Genomic DNA, 19,974 nt, shown 5'->3' on the forward strand with positions numbered 1-19,974 from the left:
TAAACCATCGCTGATAGCATTTAGGGCCTGAGCTGACTGCTGGTCATTAGAGCCCAAAACTGGGTACCATATTACCAATGTGTATGCAAATTTAATCATTTGAATATCTTTGTCGCCTCTACCGATCCTGCAATTTGCAGGTGGCTGTGCACATTCCTTCGTAGTGTTGCAATTTCACTTTTGATCAGTTTATTTATTATTAATAATTAGTTAAACTATAGTCTAGTGGATTTTAGTGTACCATCATCATTTGGCATTAATGTCAATGTTACTCAATTTTCAGTAAAGAGCACTTCCTATAAATAAAGCAGAATAACTTTTTGTTACATATATATGAAGCCCTCAGGGACATATAATGCTAACTCTCTGAATCATGTTTCTGAGATAATTGAATTTGAATGTTTGAAAAAAATCCTAACATGAAAAATCCCAAAACAATGAGATAATAGTCACATCTATAGTCAGTGTTTGAAGAGCAAAAATATTAGCACACAACTATTCATACAATTTTAGGACTTTGTTGAACATTCAAACTAGGGCTTCTCATTTCCTGGCTTTTGCTAGTCCCGGGATTCCAGGAAAAAGTGAACTATTTCCCAGGATATAATTAATTATTTTTAAGATATAAAATAAATCTTAAAATTGAATGATATAATTATTTTTCATTTTTAAGTAACTTAATACAACCTGCAACCTCCAAAATATTAATATTAATAATGCTGTGTAAAATATGTATAAAAAAATTACTTTTGAGTTATGTAGAAATTTTCACAAATAGAAAAAGTTTATTAAAGTTTGTTGGAAACTGCTTATAGCAAAAATGTCTTTAAATTGACAAAAAGAAAAAAATGAACTTAGATCAAACTTCTAAGTTAGAAGGCAATTTTGATTATTTAAATAAAACATAATACAAAATATTATTGTAAATTTTTATAATAAGATTTTAAAAAGCAAAGATGGTCAATACGCTGATCACTCAATTTGATTCTTATTTTACTAAAGAATGCTACCAAGAACGTCCTTTTCGATTCAATTGATGTGGGTGAAATTGTCTTTAATGCATTTAAGAGAAGACAGATTTTATATGCTTTTTCACCTGTAGCCTGGAAGATTTCTAGTTTGTTTTTGAGATGTATTACAGTAATTCTTTTGCCATCTACTATTCTTGATTTGTCTGCCTCAACTGCTTTAATAAATAAAAATGTATTTTGACAGTTTATGGGTTAATTATACTTTCTATTTGCAAAATTTCCTCAACTTTAACACAAAATAAGAAACAGTGAATTTTTAAGAAATTTGCAGGATTTCCTGGGATAAAAAACACCCAGGATCCCATTGGAGAAACCCTAATTCAAACTCAGTTACCTCAGAGACATGATTTTGATGGTTAGCACTATACATCCCTGAGGGCTTCATATATAAATATCACAAAGTCTGATGTATTAATGATTAACTATTAAGTAATTTGATACTAGAGGTAAACATTAGGCCTTCTCTTATTAAATTTAATAATTATAATATTTACAAATTAATTTAGAATATTCTGGAAGAAAAGAATTGGCCTGGAGTGGGACTCACAACCTGCAACTGTCAATACATAATATAAGCATAACTGCTAAGTGAGAGTTGTAGGTTTGAGTCCCATTCCAAGCCGATTCTTTTCTTCCAGAATATTCTAAATTAATTTGTAAATATTATAATTATTAAATTTAATAAGAGAAGGCCTAACATTTACCTCTAGTATCAAATTACTTAATAGTTAATAATTAATACAGCATTTAATTAGCCCAATTAGTTATGATGATCATTTGATTTTTTATTAATTAATATGATTATTATACAATATTCGGGCTTAGTTCTTTTTGTATGTTTGTAATGGTTTATTAACAGAAAATATGCAATATTTTAATGCTTGAGATGGCAACTTCTATACTGCTTACTGGTAATTATCTTGCTTTCAACACCCAATCTGAAGGTATGGGACATATGAAGTGCAATATATGAAAGTTTTATTTTCATTTTTGCAATTTTTTGTGGAGTATATGCCACCATGAATTAACTGCACAAAATTACAGTATATTTGCACAACCTTTGTTTTTGTTTTCAATTAGTATGAAATTTTTTCAGAAAATTATCTTTAGTAGTAGTGCTAAGTTCATCCAATAAAATGTAGTTTTAAAATAATAATTATTAAAAGATATAGATAAGAAAAAAATATTGGTATGTAATTTTGCATTTAAATTTTGAAATTAAAAAATTAATTTTGGGTAATTACAAATTTAGAAAATTTGTTCTAATCTTTTTTTATTTTTATATAGTATAAAGTTCATATATAAAGTAAACATGATTTAAGCAATAAAAAATGAATACCAGAAAATACCATTATAATTAAAAATTATGCAAGAACACTGTCACAATTTTATAGCTGACTCATTTTATCATGTACAATGAGTCAAAAAATGATCTATCCATACTAAATAAGTTCATATATCATTTGTATATACAATAAAGAATAAACTTATAATTACAATACAATAAAAATAAATATTGTCCAACTTACTTAATTTAGTTTATTAACTTTAGTTCTAAATAATAACTTTCTGTTTTTCAACAATAAAAAAATAAACATATACTACAATTAGAAAAAAAAAATTATTCGTCCACTTGTTACAATCTAAGAAAAGAAAATTCTGAAATAATAATGATAGTTTTTAATATTTTGTAGAGTCTCCTTTGAGTTTAATTATTATCTGATATTGATTTTTCATTGATAAAATTAAACATTTGTTTCTTCAGGTGAGATGCTGTTCCAACCCTCCAATAACAAATATTTCAGTTCATTTTTACTTTTTAGGAGCATGATTTTGAATATTTTCTGTAGTATATTGTAAAAATGTTCAACAGACCTTAGGCCTGAGGATTATGAAAACCAATGCACCTCTTTCATCTGCTTTTTTAAGTATATTTCCACAGATTCTGTATGCTTCAGATTGCTATCACGTTAAAAAATAAATTCACAATACAGCATCAAGTTTTTACTGATTTTGGCACTCCTTCAGCCAAATCACCTTTATAAAGGTGTTCATCAATTGTTTGATCAATAAAAATTATTCCAACTATTCTAGATGCTGCCATGGACTCCCAGACATTCCAATCACCATACTTTACAGTGAGCTTCAGACAATCCAGTTTATATTCTTCATTGGGTGATTGCCAAATGATATTGCATCCAAGCCAAATAAATTAAATTTACTATCATCTGATTATAAAAATATTGCTCCAAAACATTTGAAGTTTCTCTAAACATTTATTTGCCCAATCTATGTGCTTTTTCCAATTGATGGTAGAGATGAAAGGTTTGTGTCTTGCTGTTCTGCTGTGAAAATAACCTTTACGTAATTGATTTCACATAGTTTGCACCATAACAACACATAATTCATTTTCGACTTTTTCAACTATTCTAACAGCTGATTTTTTCTTTATACGTTTGCTTCTTTAATAATTACTCTGTCTTCGTGTTCTATTATTTTTATTTTTGGTTACATCCTAGTTGATTTATGACATTCTTATGCTTTCAAAATTTATCTATTATGTATTGAGCACTAGTACATGAAATTTTTAATTGTTTGAAAATTTTTCTTTGGTTTAAACCATCTTTCCAAAGATAAGTAACCTGACTTCTCAGATCATATGAAAAATTCTTTAGATTTTTGATGAATCTGTTCACTAAATCAGAATTTGAATATTAATTATTAATTGGCTGTAATCTTTAATAGAATAAATACAATAAACCAATATTAACTGAAACTTGTATCATCATTGCCTCTTTTTCAACTGACCTTTAACTAAATGGCTAATTAATTTGCATAAACATTCATAATGAATATTGTATTGTAATTTTTTTATTCATAAAAAAATTTATTTATTTCTGCAAATATTTTTACAAGATAATTTTTTTATACATAGATTATATACATAGAACAAGTTTAGTCAATAGTTATTAAAATAAATAAATAAATGTATTGTATTAAATAATGTTTTATTGAAATGGATGAATAATTTTTTTGACTCGTATACTGAAAAATTAATCTGTTATTAAAATGAAGAAACAGATAGTTATGGTTAAAATATGAGTAGAGTAGAAATCCAATTATCCAAACTGATAAATAATAGACATCTTAAAGCCCGATGAGTATATATAGACACAACCAAAGATCACCTGAATGATTGAGCTAATTAAATGATTAATTTAAAGCAATTTGTCACTAGAAGGAGGTGTAAGGCACTTAATGCCATAATCAATAAATGGCACCTAACACCTCCCTCTAGTGACAAATTGCTTTATATTAATCATTTAATTAGCTAAATTCTAGCCTGATCATTTAGGCAATCTGTAGTTGTGTCTATATATCTAAACTGATTTGATCTGCAGGTGATTCAGATAACTAAAAATTCAGCTAAGTGATTAACATCTAAAGAATGAAATTACTGGGTAACAGCACAATATTGTACACATACTGTATTTAATTACTTATCACTATGCAAGTAGCATCCTACACATAATTTGAATCTGTCATAACAAATAGGCTTCACTGATTATGCAGTCACAAAATGTAAGAAAACTGCAATGTGATGTCAGTGAGAAAGAGGGGGAAGGGCAAGTAGTGGTTTGGATAATTGGACATTTGGTTAATTGACATTCAATTAATTGCAGTCTATTGTACACGAAAAAATTTAATATCTTAGTATCAAGATATCCTGAATGTATAAATATTATACATGAAATCTGTATTAAATAAAACATTATTATTATATCTTTATATACCAAAGAGAACTGTTAAAAGTGAGAGAGAAAAAAAAAATCACATTAAATTTCCACTCCAATATTCAACCATATTGTTATTCATTAATCTGTACTAAATATTTAAAACATATATATTAAATTCCTAAAACACTCACAAACACCAAACCAGCAAAAGAGTGGAGTTTTTTGCTGGTTTTGATGATACAAATGTTTTTATCATTTATAATGGACATCATCAATATTTTACATAGTATTCAAAACTACTGAACAGAATTAAAAAAAAACATGAACATATTTAACTTGAAAAGCTTCTAGTAATTAAGTATAAACAAATGTAAACATTTGTATCAGTAAAAAGGATGGAGTTTTTTGCTAGTTTTGGTATTGTGAGCATTTTAACTATACTTAACCAGTTTTTTTAAGTAGTGATTGATTTAATTCTTATTTAGTATGTTTATATTTATTAAGAATAAATTAAAGAAAAGAAAAATAAATTAAAAAAACATGTTTATCTGCATTAACAACATAAAATTTTCAGAAAGAATTTTATTAAACCTAAGGTAAATTATTTTAAATCTTTAGTTTAATATACAGAATTTTTATAATTAAAATTTATGTATTCTGAGCAAAAACTGTTAAGCAGTTGTTGCTCTGAATACATTTAAGTTCTGTTAAGCAGTTTTGCCTGCAGCAAAAACTGCTTAACAGAACTTATGAAACAAAACTTCAGTAGGTCTTAATGAGGCCACGAGGAAGACATTCACAGCAAAAAAATTAGTTCCAAAAATTACCATCAGGAGTATTTTGTGGCAGATTTTTATTTGCATGATGAAGTTAGCATACATAACTATTAAGTTTAAGCTAGAGAAAACCCCCATGCTTCTGGAAATTCCTTTACATTCCCCAAAAGTAACAGTTTTGTGCAGTCTTTTTCCTCATTGTTCATTATCTGAACAGTCTGATTTGAGAAACTCAGGCACTCAGATGCAATTACATGTTCCATTAAGACCAGCAATATGCATCATTATTGACCAACACGACTCCATCACTCCAACAACATTGATATCTTGTTTTAACAGTGTTAATGCAGGACAATGCTCCTCCATACATAGCAAACTGCAATAAAAAGGTACTTAAAAATCATTTTTCTGACAATCATCATCAGCCGGAATTCTCAACTGTTTTAGTATGCACAATAATGAGATCTGAATCCATGGTAAACATTTCAAGAGAGATTTTGCCATCAACAGTCAAAGTTTCTATTCTGAGATTTCAGATTGCAGCAGATTATAGTACCCAACATACTGAACATGTTTTGAGGTGCCTAATAAAATGCCATTGTATTACATTATAATGGTAAAATATGTAAATTATTTCTGGAGGTGATTTTTGAAATTAATTTTTTTACCATGATTTTCCTTCTCACGGCTTCATTTTACCAAATTTACTAAAATTCATGTAATTCCTTTAAGCAATTTTTGCTGTATATCAGTTGGAATAGGTAAACTTTAATTATAGATACCATGAAGATTATTTATAGATAGATGAATAATTTTCATAAATTTTACAATAAATTAAATTAAAAATATGTAAATTCAAATGTAATTATATACAAAATTGAAATTGTATGTATTTTAATTAAACCTTCATTTTTCGTGTGACAGATTTACCTGCAGCTTTATACATTCTTGAAGTTTCATTTGCCAATGCAGATATTAGTCCTGGTGCATGCTTTAATTCAATTGCTCTTGCAATTGTTACTGAAAAGAAAAAAAAACCCATTAAATTCTAACTACAGTACACATTTATTAAACATAAGTACAATAATTGTAATTTACATCAAAGTAACAAAAAAATGCTAAAGTAAAAGTCATTTTAGAAAATGCTACCAATATATAAGTGTAACCAAATATATGTGATAACGTATCTGAAGAAACATTCAATTCTAACTTGAGTTAAATTAGGACGAAACAAAATTTAATTATATTTATAAAAGTCACACAAATTTATTATTGGATTAAATATTTTTTGGTGTTATTCCGATCTACTTTCAGATCTCATTACAAAATCAGAATGATTTAAATGTCTAAAGAATGCTAAATTCAAAAGTGACGTTTAATGTACTGAGAGGTCCAAGGTTTTATAGATTTATGTTCAGATTTTGTGCAAACTCAGTTTTTTGCATAATATAAGCACAGTACTGTGGCAGCTTTCCAATACATAAATAATTTACTTTATTTAAAATCAAAAATGAGAAATTTTTTAAAATTCTGTATTCTTTAAAACTTTACAACCATTCTAATGTTGTAATAACATCTAAAGATGAAATACAAAAACTAAGAAAAACTTTTAATCCAATAATAAATTTTAACTTCTAAAACATAAGAAAATTTTATTTCTTGTGATAATATAAGTACAGTAAAGCCACGCTAACTTGGACTTTGCGAAACTTAAGCAAATTTTTTCAAAACAGTAACTTAAAATTTTTCAATAACAGAAAAATTTTAATTATCTGTTTTCAGTAACCAGAAGTCTCTGAGTTACCATGTACTATATTACTGTAATTGGTAAGTTACTAAAGAATATTCATTGCTATATACTGCAGTCATGAAATTTTTTGAGCTCATTTCCAATAATAATAAATTCAGCCATCTCACAGCTCAATAAATCATTCATATAAAGCTAATTATAATAAATTACTATTCTGTACATCCATGTTCTTGGAAAAAACACCCTGCTAATGCAGACAACCTTACACCCCTATAGTCCGAGTTAGAGGGGATCTACTACACTATCATAATTAAAATTCATTTTATGATCAAAATATTTGAAAGCTTGTATAGAAAAAGTCTTCTTTAGAGATTAACATAAAATATGAAATAGCTTATATCAGTGCTCAAAACATTCCTAAAAGCACAAACATCTTCAAACCGTAACACTGTGTTGAGTAATAATGGTCCACAAAAAATCTTTATCAGTGTTGTGTTCGTTACAATGAACACAATGCTGATAAAGGTTTTTTGTGGACAGTTATTCTTAAAAGCATTAAAAATATTGATATTCTTAAAAGCATTAAAAATATTGATAGTTTGGTTTATTTCTATAAATTATTCTAATATTAAAATAGTTAATAGCTGTTTGGAGCAATATGAAATTTAAGGTAGTAATATATGAGATATTTACAGTAAATATTAAAAAAAATAGAAGTAACCAACTACATTAAATAAACTTAACTTAATTCAAATCAGCCTTATGATTTGCATTTAAGTATACAGTAAACTAAAACTGAAATGATAAATTAATCAAATCATAATATCAGATTCATCAAGATAAAATTTGGTTAATTAAATATATTGATACTAGAAATTCCCTGTCAATCATGACAGAATACTTTTCGTGAGTGCAGCCGTTGACAAAGCCATTCTTACTCAATGTTACTCAAGTCAGACTTCACAGCTATTAGGTTGTTCTTATTCTTTTAGATCTAGAATTTGTCTGACCAATTTCACACTTATACTTTCCTCTAGGCCTAGGCATTTTTTTTTTTTTGACAAAATAGTGTCTTTTTAATTTCACATTGATAAAACAAAGATGAATTGTATGTACTGTACATTAATTAGATGAGCAATAGCACTTTCTAAATAACAAGCTCATTAGATTGTAGTGAGTATGAAATGACAAGGTTCAGACTCACCGATGGTAAGGAAAACAAGGGTCGTACAAATAATTATCACTCGAATATGGTTTTGAGGAAGGAAATTTATATTTTATGTATACGAAAAAAATATATGATATTTAAAACACTAGTACACTAGTTACTAAGATTACAAAACTGCTTAGCCTAATGGTAATATTTACAGTATATACAATGATGAGTACATGCTGGAGGGGCCAACACATTCATTGAATCTTGTTCGATCCAAACAAAAAAAAATACAATAGGAACAGGCGTACTACACACGAGTATGAGTTATTCCTTTAGCCTTCCATCTCTAATCAACATTTCTTCCACTCTCAATTGAATACTATTGAGGATGCAAACAGATTCATCCAACAAAGAGCCCAGTGTCTCGTCACTACTCTTAACCCTTCCTTCGCTTATCTCCTCTCTCGGGGCTTCCTCACTTTAGTAGCTTCCCGCTGGCATGCTCTCCACTAGTCCCACGGTGAAATTAGAAGAAAAAAGATCCTTGTGCACATTATACACTCTTTTTTATCCCTTGCCATCCAGGGTTTTCTCCAGTCACGAGATGTCATCACAACCAACCCAAACCGAGTGGTTGCCAAATACAGAGGCACATGACAAACGGAACGTTTTACAAACAAAAATTATCGTGACAAGGGAGGTCCAATGCAGGGCCGACTCCGATACAAAAATAATAAAGGTAAAAATATATACATATATAACAATTTAGTGACGGAGCACTACAAGATCATTACTTCTGATTGGATAATAGAACATAACATGGTCACTATGGAAAGATGTTTTTAAAAAAAAACATCACCAAACGATCACCTAAATCATTGGTGTCAAATCAGAGGGGTCACAAGAACATATTTCAGAGATGCCAAATTCAAAAAAATTTATTTGGCAATAAAATATATAAGGCTTTCTTCAACAAGTATCAGGTACCAGTAAAATAGTGAAATCAAATTATATTATATTGAACAAATATAATTATAATATTATAATATGGTCATGAAACTAAAAAAATTGAGAAATTATATTTGATTTTACCAGTTTTTATGAACTATTGTTCACTTGGAATAAAACTTGCAACATTTCAAGTAGGCATTTCACTACTTTGGAGTTATGTATCTAACTCCTATTCTTTAGTAGTTTTTCTCATTTAGGGACTGACATTTAGAACTTTGTTAATGTTTCTATTTTCATAAATTTCATATTAAATTTATAAATTGTTTAAGAAAATATGTTTGTTTTGATATAATTTCTTCATAACATTTACAAAATAAAAAAAACAACTATTAAAATGTTTATCGATTAACATTAGTAATAGAAGGTGCACTACTATATATTTTAAACTTATAGATTAGTGTAATTATTAAGGTTTGCTAATAACTTTTTTATTTACTTTATTTATTAAATAAATAATGTAACCAAAAAGTACAAAATATTTAACAATATGATTATTAAAATACATTTTGAACAATTTAAGTAACTTAAATAACTATAATATATTGCATAAATCAAGTAATGTACTCTATATGCACAGAAATTTCATTGTATATATTTATATTTAACAGGGTAAATTTTATTGCACAAAGTGGAATACCCGAGAAAATTAACAGAGACCTTGTTGATGAAAAAACAAGAAAAGACCTGTTCTACAATGACCATAAAATCGATACAGATAATGATCCTCTGGAAGTAGATGATATTATGGGTCTACTCTATTTATTAGTTACAGGATATATTATCTCCTTTTTTGTATTTCTTACAGAAATTTTAGTAAACAAGATAAAGAAGATTAAACAAAGAAAATGCAGAGTGAGGCCGCTCAATATTGTTAATTAATATCGTATCTTATTTGAAAATTTTCGTAATAATGCTGTATTTGTTAAAGTAGTTTTCAGTTTTTATTAACTTTTTTATTTTATTATATTTTGAAAAACAATAACTCATAAAATGTGATAAAACAGAGCTTAAGAAATTTACAGTTAAGTCTTTGATTTGTTTGCATGTGAATTCGTAATCTAAAGCCTAAAAAGCTACAACTGAGTGCTAGACGATAAACTTTCCATAAAACCTATAGAAAAATACAGATATACGAAAGAACGTTGTTCTAAAGTAAACATTCAATCACAATTTAATCAACTTATGTTATATAACTGTTGTAATGCAGAAAGTGTTGAGATTTTGTTTTCTGAATGCTCCCATTACTGTGTACATTCAACTCGAATTGATTTCTTCACAAAAGATATAACTCACATTGAATTGTATTTACTACTACAATTTGTATAATTAAATGATGGTCAGCATACCCATGCTGACAATCATTTAATTATACAAATTGTGAAATATACAAATTATACAAATATGTTAAATTTGCATTCGCAATTCGAGCATGTATTATAAAAAAAGTTGTATAAACCTTCTATTGTTGATGTAAAACCAGTAGTTTAAATCAGGGAATTGCAAGGCCACATCATGAATTCATTGTAATTGTACTTCTTGCATGCAAGTATCCAGAGACAACTTTAGAAAGAAACTCAGTAAAACGTTATTTCGGCTGACAACTGATGCACCATGATATATCTATTAAGTCAGGCTACAAATTAATTATAATAGGAAAATGTTCATAGACACTTTACATATTCATCATATAATGTTATGTAGATCAGGGGTGTCCAACCCTTTTGTTTCTTTGGTCCACATTGGAAGAAGTCATGGAGTTTCGGGCCACAAGTATAATATATATACTTGTGGCCCAAGTATATTTTGGCCCAATCCTTAAATATATTACTATAATCTAGACATGTTAATTCTTAAATATATTTAAGAATTAACATGTCTAGATTATAGCAATAAGCATTAAAACTTTATTACGAATAAGGATATTTTAAAAAATTACTTCTACAGACACTTTCAATTTTTATTTAGAAATAAATAAATTCATTTATTATAAAGGAGATAAACAAAAATTTATTTGAAAAACACAAATATTTGTTTTATTTGGGTTTCTAATTAATAAAAAGTGACGAAACACCACTTTAAAGTGCATTTTTATTCAACTAATATATTTATAAATAATATGTAACCCAAAAAGTAGCCAATGCGTCAAATGATATTTTTTATGCCAAACTAATAAAAGGGTAGCCAAATCTTGCAACGCTGGAAGGAGTACTAAATAATGGGACTCAAAGGATTATAGACTCAAAGCAAGGAAAGGATATAAAGGACCCAAGATAAAAAAGTGAAGAAAGTTGAAAAATTAAGGGTCAATATTTGCGTAACAAAAAGTATATTTAACCTTTCTTACTGCTTTTTATCTTTTGGTCTTTCTCTCCTTTCCCCGAATTTGAGTCTATATTCCTTTGAGTCACAACTTCAGCATTATTTAATATACCTTCCTCATTCACACATTTTCAAGTATTTCAAAATGTTTCCTTTCCACTCAAAATTAAAATATGTATAAAGGTTTACTGCTTTGTGAAACGTCTTTTTTGAATTTGTGCCGTTGAAATAAATAAATAAATTAATTAAATAAAATAAAAAAATCTGTCGGTTTTGTTTACACGTTTATTGGGCCGCATTGGAACTTGCTTTGGGCCGCTGGTTGGACACCCCTGATGTAGATGTATGTTGAAATTTTTTAAATTTGGAAACGAGAATTGATAAGTTATGATTTTATCCTATTATTAACGTTATTTTATCAGCACTAAATAACTACAGAAGAACTACAATTAAAACTTAGATATAAAAAAAATTGGTGAAAATTCTATTAGTGAGGAAATTCCAACGAAGACCTGTATAATGCACTGCTTAAACAATACAGTGTAATGCTTAATGCAAATATATAACAGATTTTCAAAAGAACCGGATAATCAAGAGTTATAATTTTTTGAAGAAGCTTCTTTGCATCTAATCTAAGCACATCAGTTTCGTTATTTGAATTGTTTATCATAAAATCTAAAACTTCGAATATAACGTAAAAATGTTTTTAGAAATGATCATGGTTACTATGTGGCATGTGGACTGAAATAGGCTTGTCTTGCTCATAGACTGCAAGTTCGGTTTTGGGTTCGCTTTTCGCCGAGACCAGCTGGCCACATGGAGTTTTCCGGGTTTTCTCCACGTCTTTAACGCCTGAATAGGGGCCAGTTATCCTTAAAAAGTCCTCCCGGAAGGCATTATTTTTCGAATATAAACAAATATATATCATCACTTACCACATCACATTGTAAATGCATGTGACAAAGTACCACGTGGCACCATAGCATAGAAGCTCTTGCCAAAGATAAAAGACAAGAGATGATGTATAACATATCTGTTCTTTGGACTTACCTACTTACTTAATGTTTAATTGTAGGCGTTTCTTATTCAAATAAATGTTTAATTGCTACTAATTAGAGATGGCCATTATTTGGAGATTTGACTGTATACGCTTTTATTATCGATACTAAAAATATATATTTTAAAATTTTTGTCTGTACTGCACACATTAAGCCAATAAAATAATTATATTACTGCTATGTTTATGAAGTTTTAATATTCCGACCTGAAAAATAAAAAATTCTGCAACGAGTTTTCTAACTTTCTCGGTATAATTTTATATTGCGTGTGTAGTTCTATATGTTACGATATTTTATTTTAAAACTGTTTATATTTTTAATTATTATAAAATGGCATCTTCCTGAATTTTGAATGTATAAATAGGGATCATGGAAAAGTGAAAATGATAGTTAAGAGGAAAATCGTCATTTAGTCTGATCACAGTCAAGATTTGTCATACGAATCACTTTGTCTCCCCACCTCATCAACTTTTAACCAAAAAAACATAGTATTGTCAATACTCTAACAACCAAATTTCAGAGTGAAAAAAACCGTGTCCCTGAACACACCCACACCCTGACATTTATGCATATAAAACACAAACTTCAAAAATTTTTGAATTTCTGGACGTTTCAGTGTTTTTTTATCTCAAAAATATAAAATCTTTGGTAGTTCATTTTTGCCAGATCGTCATATTTTCCTGGACTTTAAAGAATTAAAAGCTAGCAGCTTTTTTCTTTAGTAACATGTCACATAAGGAACAATTGATTTACGTATAGTTTATTAAACGAAATGCATTTCGGGTCTTAATGACTCGTTTTCAATCCTAACACTTTACAAAAAAAAAGATAGATATGACTTATATTATACAGAATAATATAATATTTTCACAAAATTTTTTAAAAAATAACTTACATGGTTGATTGTTAGTTACAATGAACATCAAAGTGTGTGTTGGGTAATTGACTTGGCAACAGGGGCGTACCGTGACATTATATGATAGGAAAGCTGTGTTTCTGTAAGAAGCCGACATCCAGGGGCAATCAGTCAATTGCGCGTCAGTGATAATCTAGGGTTCATTCGTATCGTTTATTCGATAAGCCAGTAAAAACCGTAGACTTCTCTAAATGCATTTTTAATATCGCAATTACATTCCGAATCGCTAGCCACGATATAAGAGCTACAATTAAATATAAAATAATAAAAACTTACTCAGTGAAATAAAATATGTGGTGGATGTACTGGTACATACAAAATATTCTTCAATTATATGAATATACTTTAAAAAAAAAATTATATTGTATTGTCTTAAACACAGAATTATAAATGGCGAATTTTGTCCTTTTTTAAATTATTAANCAAAAAAATATGCATATTACTTATGAATTTATACCAGATCTAAAAAAATTTTACTCTTTGGAATGGTTTTACCCGGACCATACTACAACCCAACTTATGACAAATCATGGCAAATTTGCTAGCTATCTAGCAAGATTTACAAACCGAAATGACAATCAATGCTCTACATGTCTTGCAATTGATGGTTCAAAGCATTATATCTATGATTGTATAAGATTTGAAAGGGAAAGGATAGAGTTCAGCTTGAAAAACTGTGCAGTTGTTATCTAAGCGGATGGTTCTACTCTAGGAGATCTAGAATATCTACATTGAATAATCACTGCATTAGGAACACCATGCCAGCACCACATCAGAAGTGGTAAAGAGATATCCTGTAATTGCCATGTCAAAATTCATTGCAGTTGTGACATGTTGATTTGTCATTTACATAGTAGAAGGCAATAGTTGCCACTCTTGGGCAAATGGTATGACTTGAGTGCAGACAGATCATTGGGGCTGCAGGATGGGTATCAGTATTTCTGAAACAGCTGCACTCATTCGTTGTTCTCATACCATGGTGTCCAGGGAATATCATAAATTAACGGATCATACACAAACATCTATTAGAAGATCATGCAATGACCAGCCACATGTAGTTGATTCCAGAAGTGATTTCTCATGTCAAGACTGATATCTGAACAAAAATGTATCAGAATGGGTAAGCTGTTCAGCTTACCCACCAGTACAACAGTGGACAAGGCAGATGTGTTTCAACAATGACCATGTGACATACCTTGCATTGGCTGGGGTTCCATAGCCAGCATGGGTACCTCTGTTGACCACAATCATTGCAAACAACACCTTGCATGGGTGAAGGAAAACTGTCATTAGACCTTGGAAGGTCATCTGGGGTGATGAGTCCTGTTTTATGCTGAACCACACTGATAACTGGGTCCAAATCTGGCATAAACAGCATGAAATCTTATCCCCTGGATGCACAGTTGGGATTCAACAAGCTGGTGGTGGTGGTATTATGGTCCAGGAAACATTCTGTTGGAAAGGTCTAGAGCAATGGTAACAACTGTGTCTAGATAACAACTGTGTCTAGATAACAACTGTCATCCCACAATTCTTAAATGATGAATGATACAGGGACCTTTTAGATGATCATCTACACTCATATCTCCAAGCTATGTTTCCTGACAAAGATACCACATTTGAACATGATAACATACATGTCACAAGGCAAGACTCATTTGGGAATGGTTGAAGGAACACGACAGTGAATTCCACACAATGTCTTGGCCCCCAAATTCACCAAATTGCAACCCTATTGAACATGATTTGTACTTGAAGTGAGGTTATCATCCACTCCTCTGTGAAATGTGCACCAACTAACAAAAACTGCTCAAGTAGGAGTGGATCCAGTTAAGAATAGAGGATGTTTAGCATCTTGTAGAATCCATCTCCAGTGTTTGCAAACCACAATCGCTGAAAAAAGTGGGCCAACCCATTATTAGGCAGGTATTCCTAATATAGTAATTGTTCAGTGCAGAAGGGTTGAAAAACTCCACAACATTTTTAGGGGTGGTCCATTTGGATATGTTGGGGTCCCATCCCTGATAACCCTGCCACCTCAATGTAGGCCTGGCCAAACCCATAATGGGTTTACTAAAAGAAAGCCTTCTTAGTATCCAAAGGAAAGAAGTCAACAAAAAAACAAGTTATAGCTTCAGGAATCACTTGATTAATGTCTCTTCAACTTGTTAAGAAAAACTTATAAAAATATATAATTTTGACATATTAATAAAACTTATTATTTTCTAAAATTTGTATTTCACTTTTTTACAATACATGTGCATGCAACAGTATTCAAAAAACAGAAAATTTTAACACAAATGAAACAGTGAGCATGCTATTACCACAGAAGTCTCCAGAATATTGCTTAGTAACACTTGAAAAATAGTAATACAAGTGTTATCCTTTTGCATTAAGAAAATATTTTTAGTTAAGAAAATTCTTTTCTGAACAAACAATAAAATTGCATTGTGTGATAACTAAGTTTATTTAACATTTATTGCAGAAAATAATTAAATTAGTTACAATAGCATTCTTACTTTGTCCACTGGTTCAAAAGAAAATTTTATATTTTCAAATGTTGCAAGCACAAACATTTCAGAAAAGTGAATGCTAAAATTATATTATTATAGTAAAAATAATAATTAAAGAAATTTTTTACATACTACATATGAAACAATATCCAGCAAAAAACTATAAAAAACTACAAAAGCAAACATTTTCACCCATATTTAATGGTCATCATCAGGCTAAATGGATGTTTGTTTTTATAGTTTATTTATAGAATCTTGATGGACATTGGTTTGTGTAGTGATTATTTACGTATACCCAATTTGAGTTGTTGAACTTATTTTACACAGTTAATATCTAAATAATGGTTTTTCATTAACTCTGTAACTTCATCATTTACATAAAAGAATCTATGTTTACCTTCTTGGGCTTCAGCAGTACATTGATTAATGTATGCCTGAACTACTTTATTATCCAAATCTGAACCTGGATCTGGCTTTTGTAATAGCTGCCCAATATATTTTTCCTGTAAATAAAATAAATTTTAACTTGTTTTAATTATATAGTATGAAATAAGATTTAAAACTATCTTTACAGATAAACAAAATTATTTGATATCAAACAAACAAAGTATTTAATGGGTTATGTTTATGTGAAAACTATTTGATATTTAATAAAGAGAAACATATATGCAAATATTTTTAATTTCTTGCCATATTTCAACAAATAAGAAGATTCAAAAACATTCTTGTTTTATAAAATTACTTTGTATACAGCAAAACTGCAAGGTTAATTCAATAAATTTAGCATGACTGGCACAAACAGGTTTTTATCAGAGCAGCAATATTAATAATAATAATAATAGTATTTATTAGAATTAAAAAATATATGATATAATAATATTAAAATAATATATAGACTCAAAAGAATTTACGAATAAAACACACCTTTAATAATCCAGCAAATAAAAATTAATAAAATAAAAACGTTTTTGACCGTTTCTTAACAATCTTCATCAGTTAATATATCATAGAATAAAATCGAAAACAAAAAAGAACGTAAATACAAAATTAAAAATATAAATAATGGAAAAGTAACTGTGGCAGATAAAATAAACAAAATAATATAAATTAAGCCAAAAATGTCCCTTAAAAAATAAACAATATTACATTCACAACACACCGTAACTTCTAAAACTTACTTCCAACATAAACAAAAAACTGTGCTTAATTCAACTTTTACGTCTTTCACTAACGTTTTAGAACCTTTGGTTCTTCTTCAGGTAAAAAAAAAAAAAAAAAAGCTTTATCCCAAGGAGCAGAATGTCCAGAAATGCAAGAGGAAGAACCTAAGGACAGAGTTTTTATCACTTATTGCTAGGAAAAGACAAGTTTCCATCCATCATATTTAGAAGATGTCCTACAATATTTCGACTGCTTAGTAATGCGAAAGATACTCTGCAACAAGACATGCTGGCAAGACACCATCACGATTAGGGATCGCAGATGTGATGAAGACTTAATATATGTTAGCTCCACGAAGAGATCTTTAGGAGTGAGGATTAAAGAGCATAAAGCAGACATCCTCCACAAGAGGCCTACAACTGCCTTAGCACAGTATGCCATGGACCCTGAGATACAACCTTTAATTTAATCAAGCCAGGATAATATACACCACGCACCAGACACACCATTTGCATTTGATGGAAGCGATTTATATACACAAAGCAGCTCAGGGTAACAATTGCATCAACAGTAAAGATGAAATATATTTATCAGGAGCATGGCAAACCTTGGTATATGACATATGATGAGATGAAAGTTAGACTCACAACGGCGCATGCGCAAATGATGATGACAATTGCACGGGTTTCCGACGATATTCCATTTCAGAATTCTTTCAAAAAAGATCAGCTCAATCGAATGTAAATTGGTTTGCCCATTTTTTTTCACCTGAAGAAGAACCAAGGGTTCAAAAACGTTAGTGAAAGACATAAAAGTTGAATTAAGCACTGTTTTTGGTTTACGTTGAAAGTAAGTTTTAAAAAATAAAATAAAGTCTCTTAATATCATTAATTTTTGTAAAATGATATTAACAACTCACTACAACTCATAGAGGATCTCAAAGGCATTTCTCTAATAGACAATGAATATATGACAGTCTTGGACTTTAAGTCGATGTATCCATCAATAAGATTATCTTCTTGCTTCTGCACAATAAGAGATTTTTTATTTGCCAATGTTGAAAATGCACCACAACATCACAATCAAATTCTGAAACTTGCACACCTGGTATGTTATACATCATTTTTTTAATTTGAGAACAAGTTATATTTACAAGGAAGAGGCGTACCGATAGGTAGTCCCACATCGGCGATTCTTTGTGAGTTGGTCTTACAGCAGATTGAAAACAAAATTCTACCCAAGTTTCAACACCTTATCGTTTTGTGTGCCAGATACATCGATGATATATTCATCTTGTGGCAAAAAAACCTAACCTACAGCAATTTTTGGATATGATCAATAATAACCCTTACACTCCAAACCAACAACTACCTATAATTAACCATTAACTGGTGCGAAATTCTTTAAAATCGGCAAACGTTTTCGATTCCCCTCCTGGGATCTTCTTCAGGCTTACTTCTTTATAGCTTTCGTTATANCTACTGTATTAAAATTAGTGGAGTTATAGTCCGATTATTTAGGTGACCGTTTGGTGATGTTTCTATATACATATCAGACTTTGCAATGTTTGTTATACTTTTTTAAAAAAAATTTGTTTAGAAGTGACATAATGCAGTTATCTTTTCTTTAGAATTTAAATTTTAAATCTAATGAAGTAAGTTTAAAATATGCCATTTGCCAAAATATTTAAAAATGCAACTTATGAGAAATTCTGTTGTCAAGTGCAAACTAAATGAGGTCACTGATCCAAAATTGATAAAATGTTTATTCTATAGCTAATATTTCTACAAAATAAATATCCTATACTTTCTGTCCATAACACAAATACAACCAAAATTTCATCTGGATTGGATAAAAATTGCAAAAGTTATAAGGAATTCATGCACAAACATGCAGATGATGGCTTTTATATTAAGGTGGCAGCTTACTACTCTAGGAGATATTCCATATATTTTCCATATTTTTTTATTTACATGTATATTACATATGGCCTGGTCCCGCTAGGCACTACCAGGCAAATAATAGAACATTTTATATGATTATATACAATTATATATATATCATTATACTATCAACATTAAATAATTTATTGTATTAACAGTAGTTTGTTATTATTTCCATATAACATTACTATTTATCTAAGGATTATATTATATTGTCTTAATTTAATTTATATAATCATTACAGTATAGTCATTCTTTAACACCATATAATAACATTGTTTATAGTACAATTATACTATATTTACACAATACATATATTATAGTCGACATCATCACATATATTATAATGCAATTATATACATCCCGCATACTATAGCCGACACTATTTCAATTAACAATAGTTTATAATACATTCAATTAACAGTATTTATATCAATATATTATTATGCAGCAATGTTGCATTATATTTATTATAACAGTAATTTATTATATTTATCAAACAATATTATAGCATTATTGTAACAGCAATATTCTAATAATATTTTATTATGATATCTGTAGTTCAATATTTATTCATCATTTATATCTTATATATTATCTAAC

At 29.1% G+C, this 19,974-nt stretch overlaps 1 protein-coding gene across 2 annotated transcripts in view; it reads right to left on the reverse strand.

Moving 5' to 3' along the window:
• LOC111635631 (BRO1 domain-containing protein BROX-like) overlaps nt 1-19,974 on the reverse strand; it is a 93,938-nt gene that overhangs the window by 23,835 nt on the left and 50,129 nt on the right. For both annotated transcript variants that reach the window (XM_023380648.1, XM_023380647.1), the window contains exons 5-6: nt 16,665-16,770; nt 6,475-6,564 (exon numbers count right to left, since the gene is read on the reverse strand). In XM_023380648.1, the coding sequence (XP_023236416.1) occupies nt 6,475-6,564; nt 16,665-16,770 (196 nt within the window). The remainder of the gene's footprint in view (nt 1-6,474; nt 6,565-16,664; nt 16,771-19,974) is intronic.

This window comes from Centruroides sculpturatus, unplaced genomic scaffold (assembly GCF_000671375.1).
Source record: "Centruroides sculpturatus isolate CEXI.00-Female unplaced genomic scaffold, Cexi_2.0 scaffold1025, whole genome shotgun sequence".
NCBI classification, from domain to species: Eukaryota; Metazoa; Arthropoda; class Arachnida; order Scorpiones; family Buthidae; genus Centruroides; species Centruroides sculpturatus.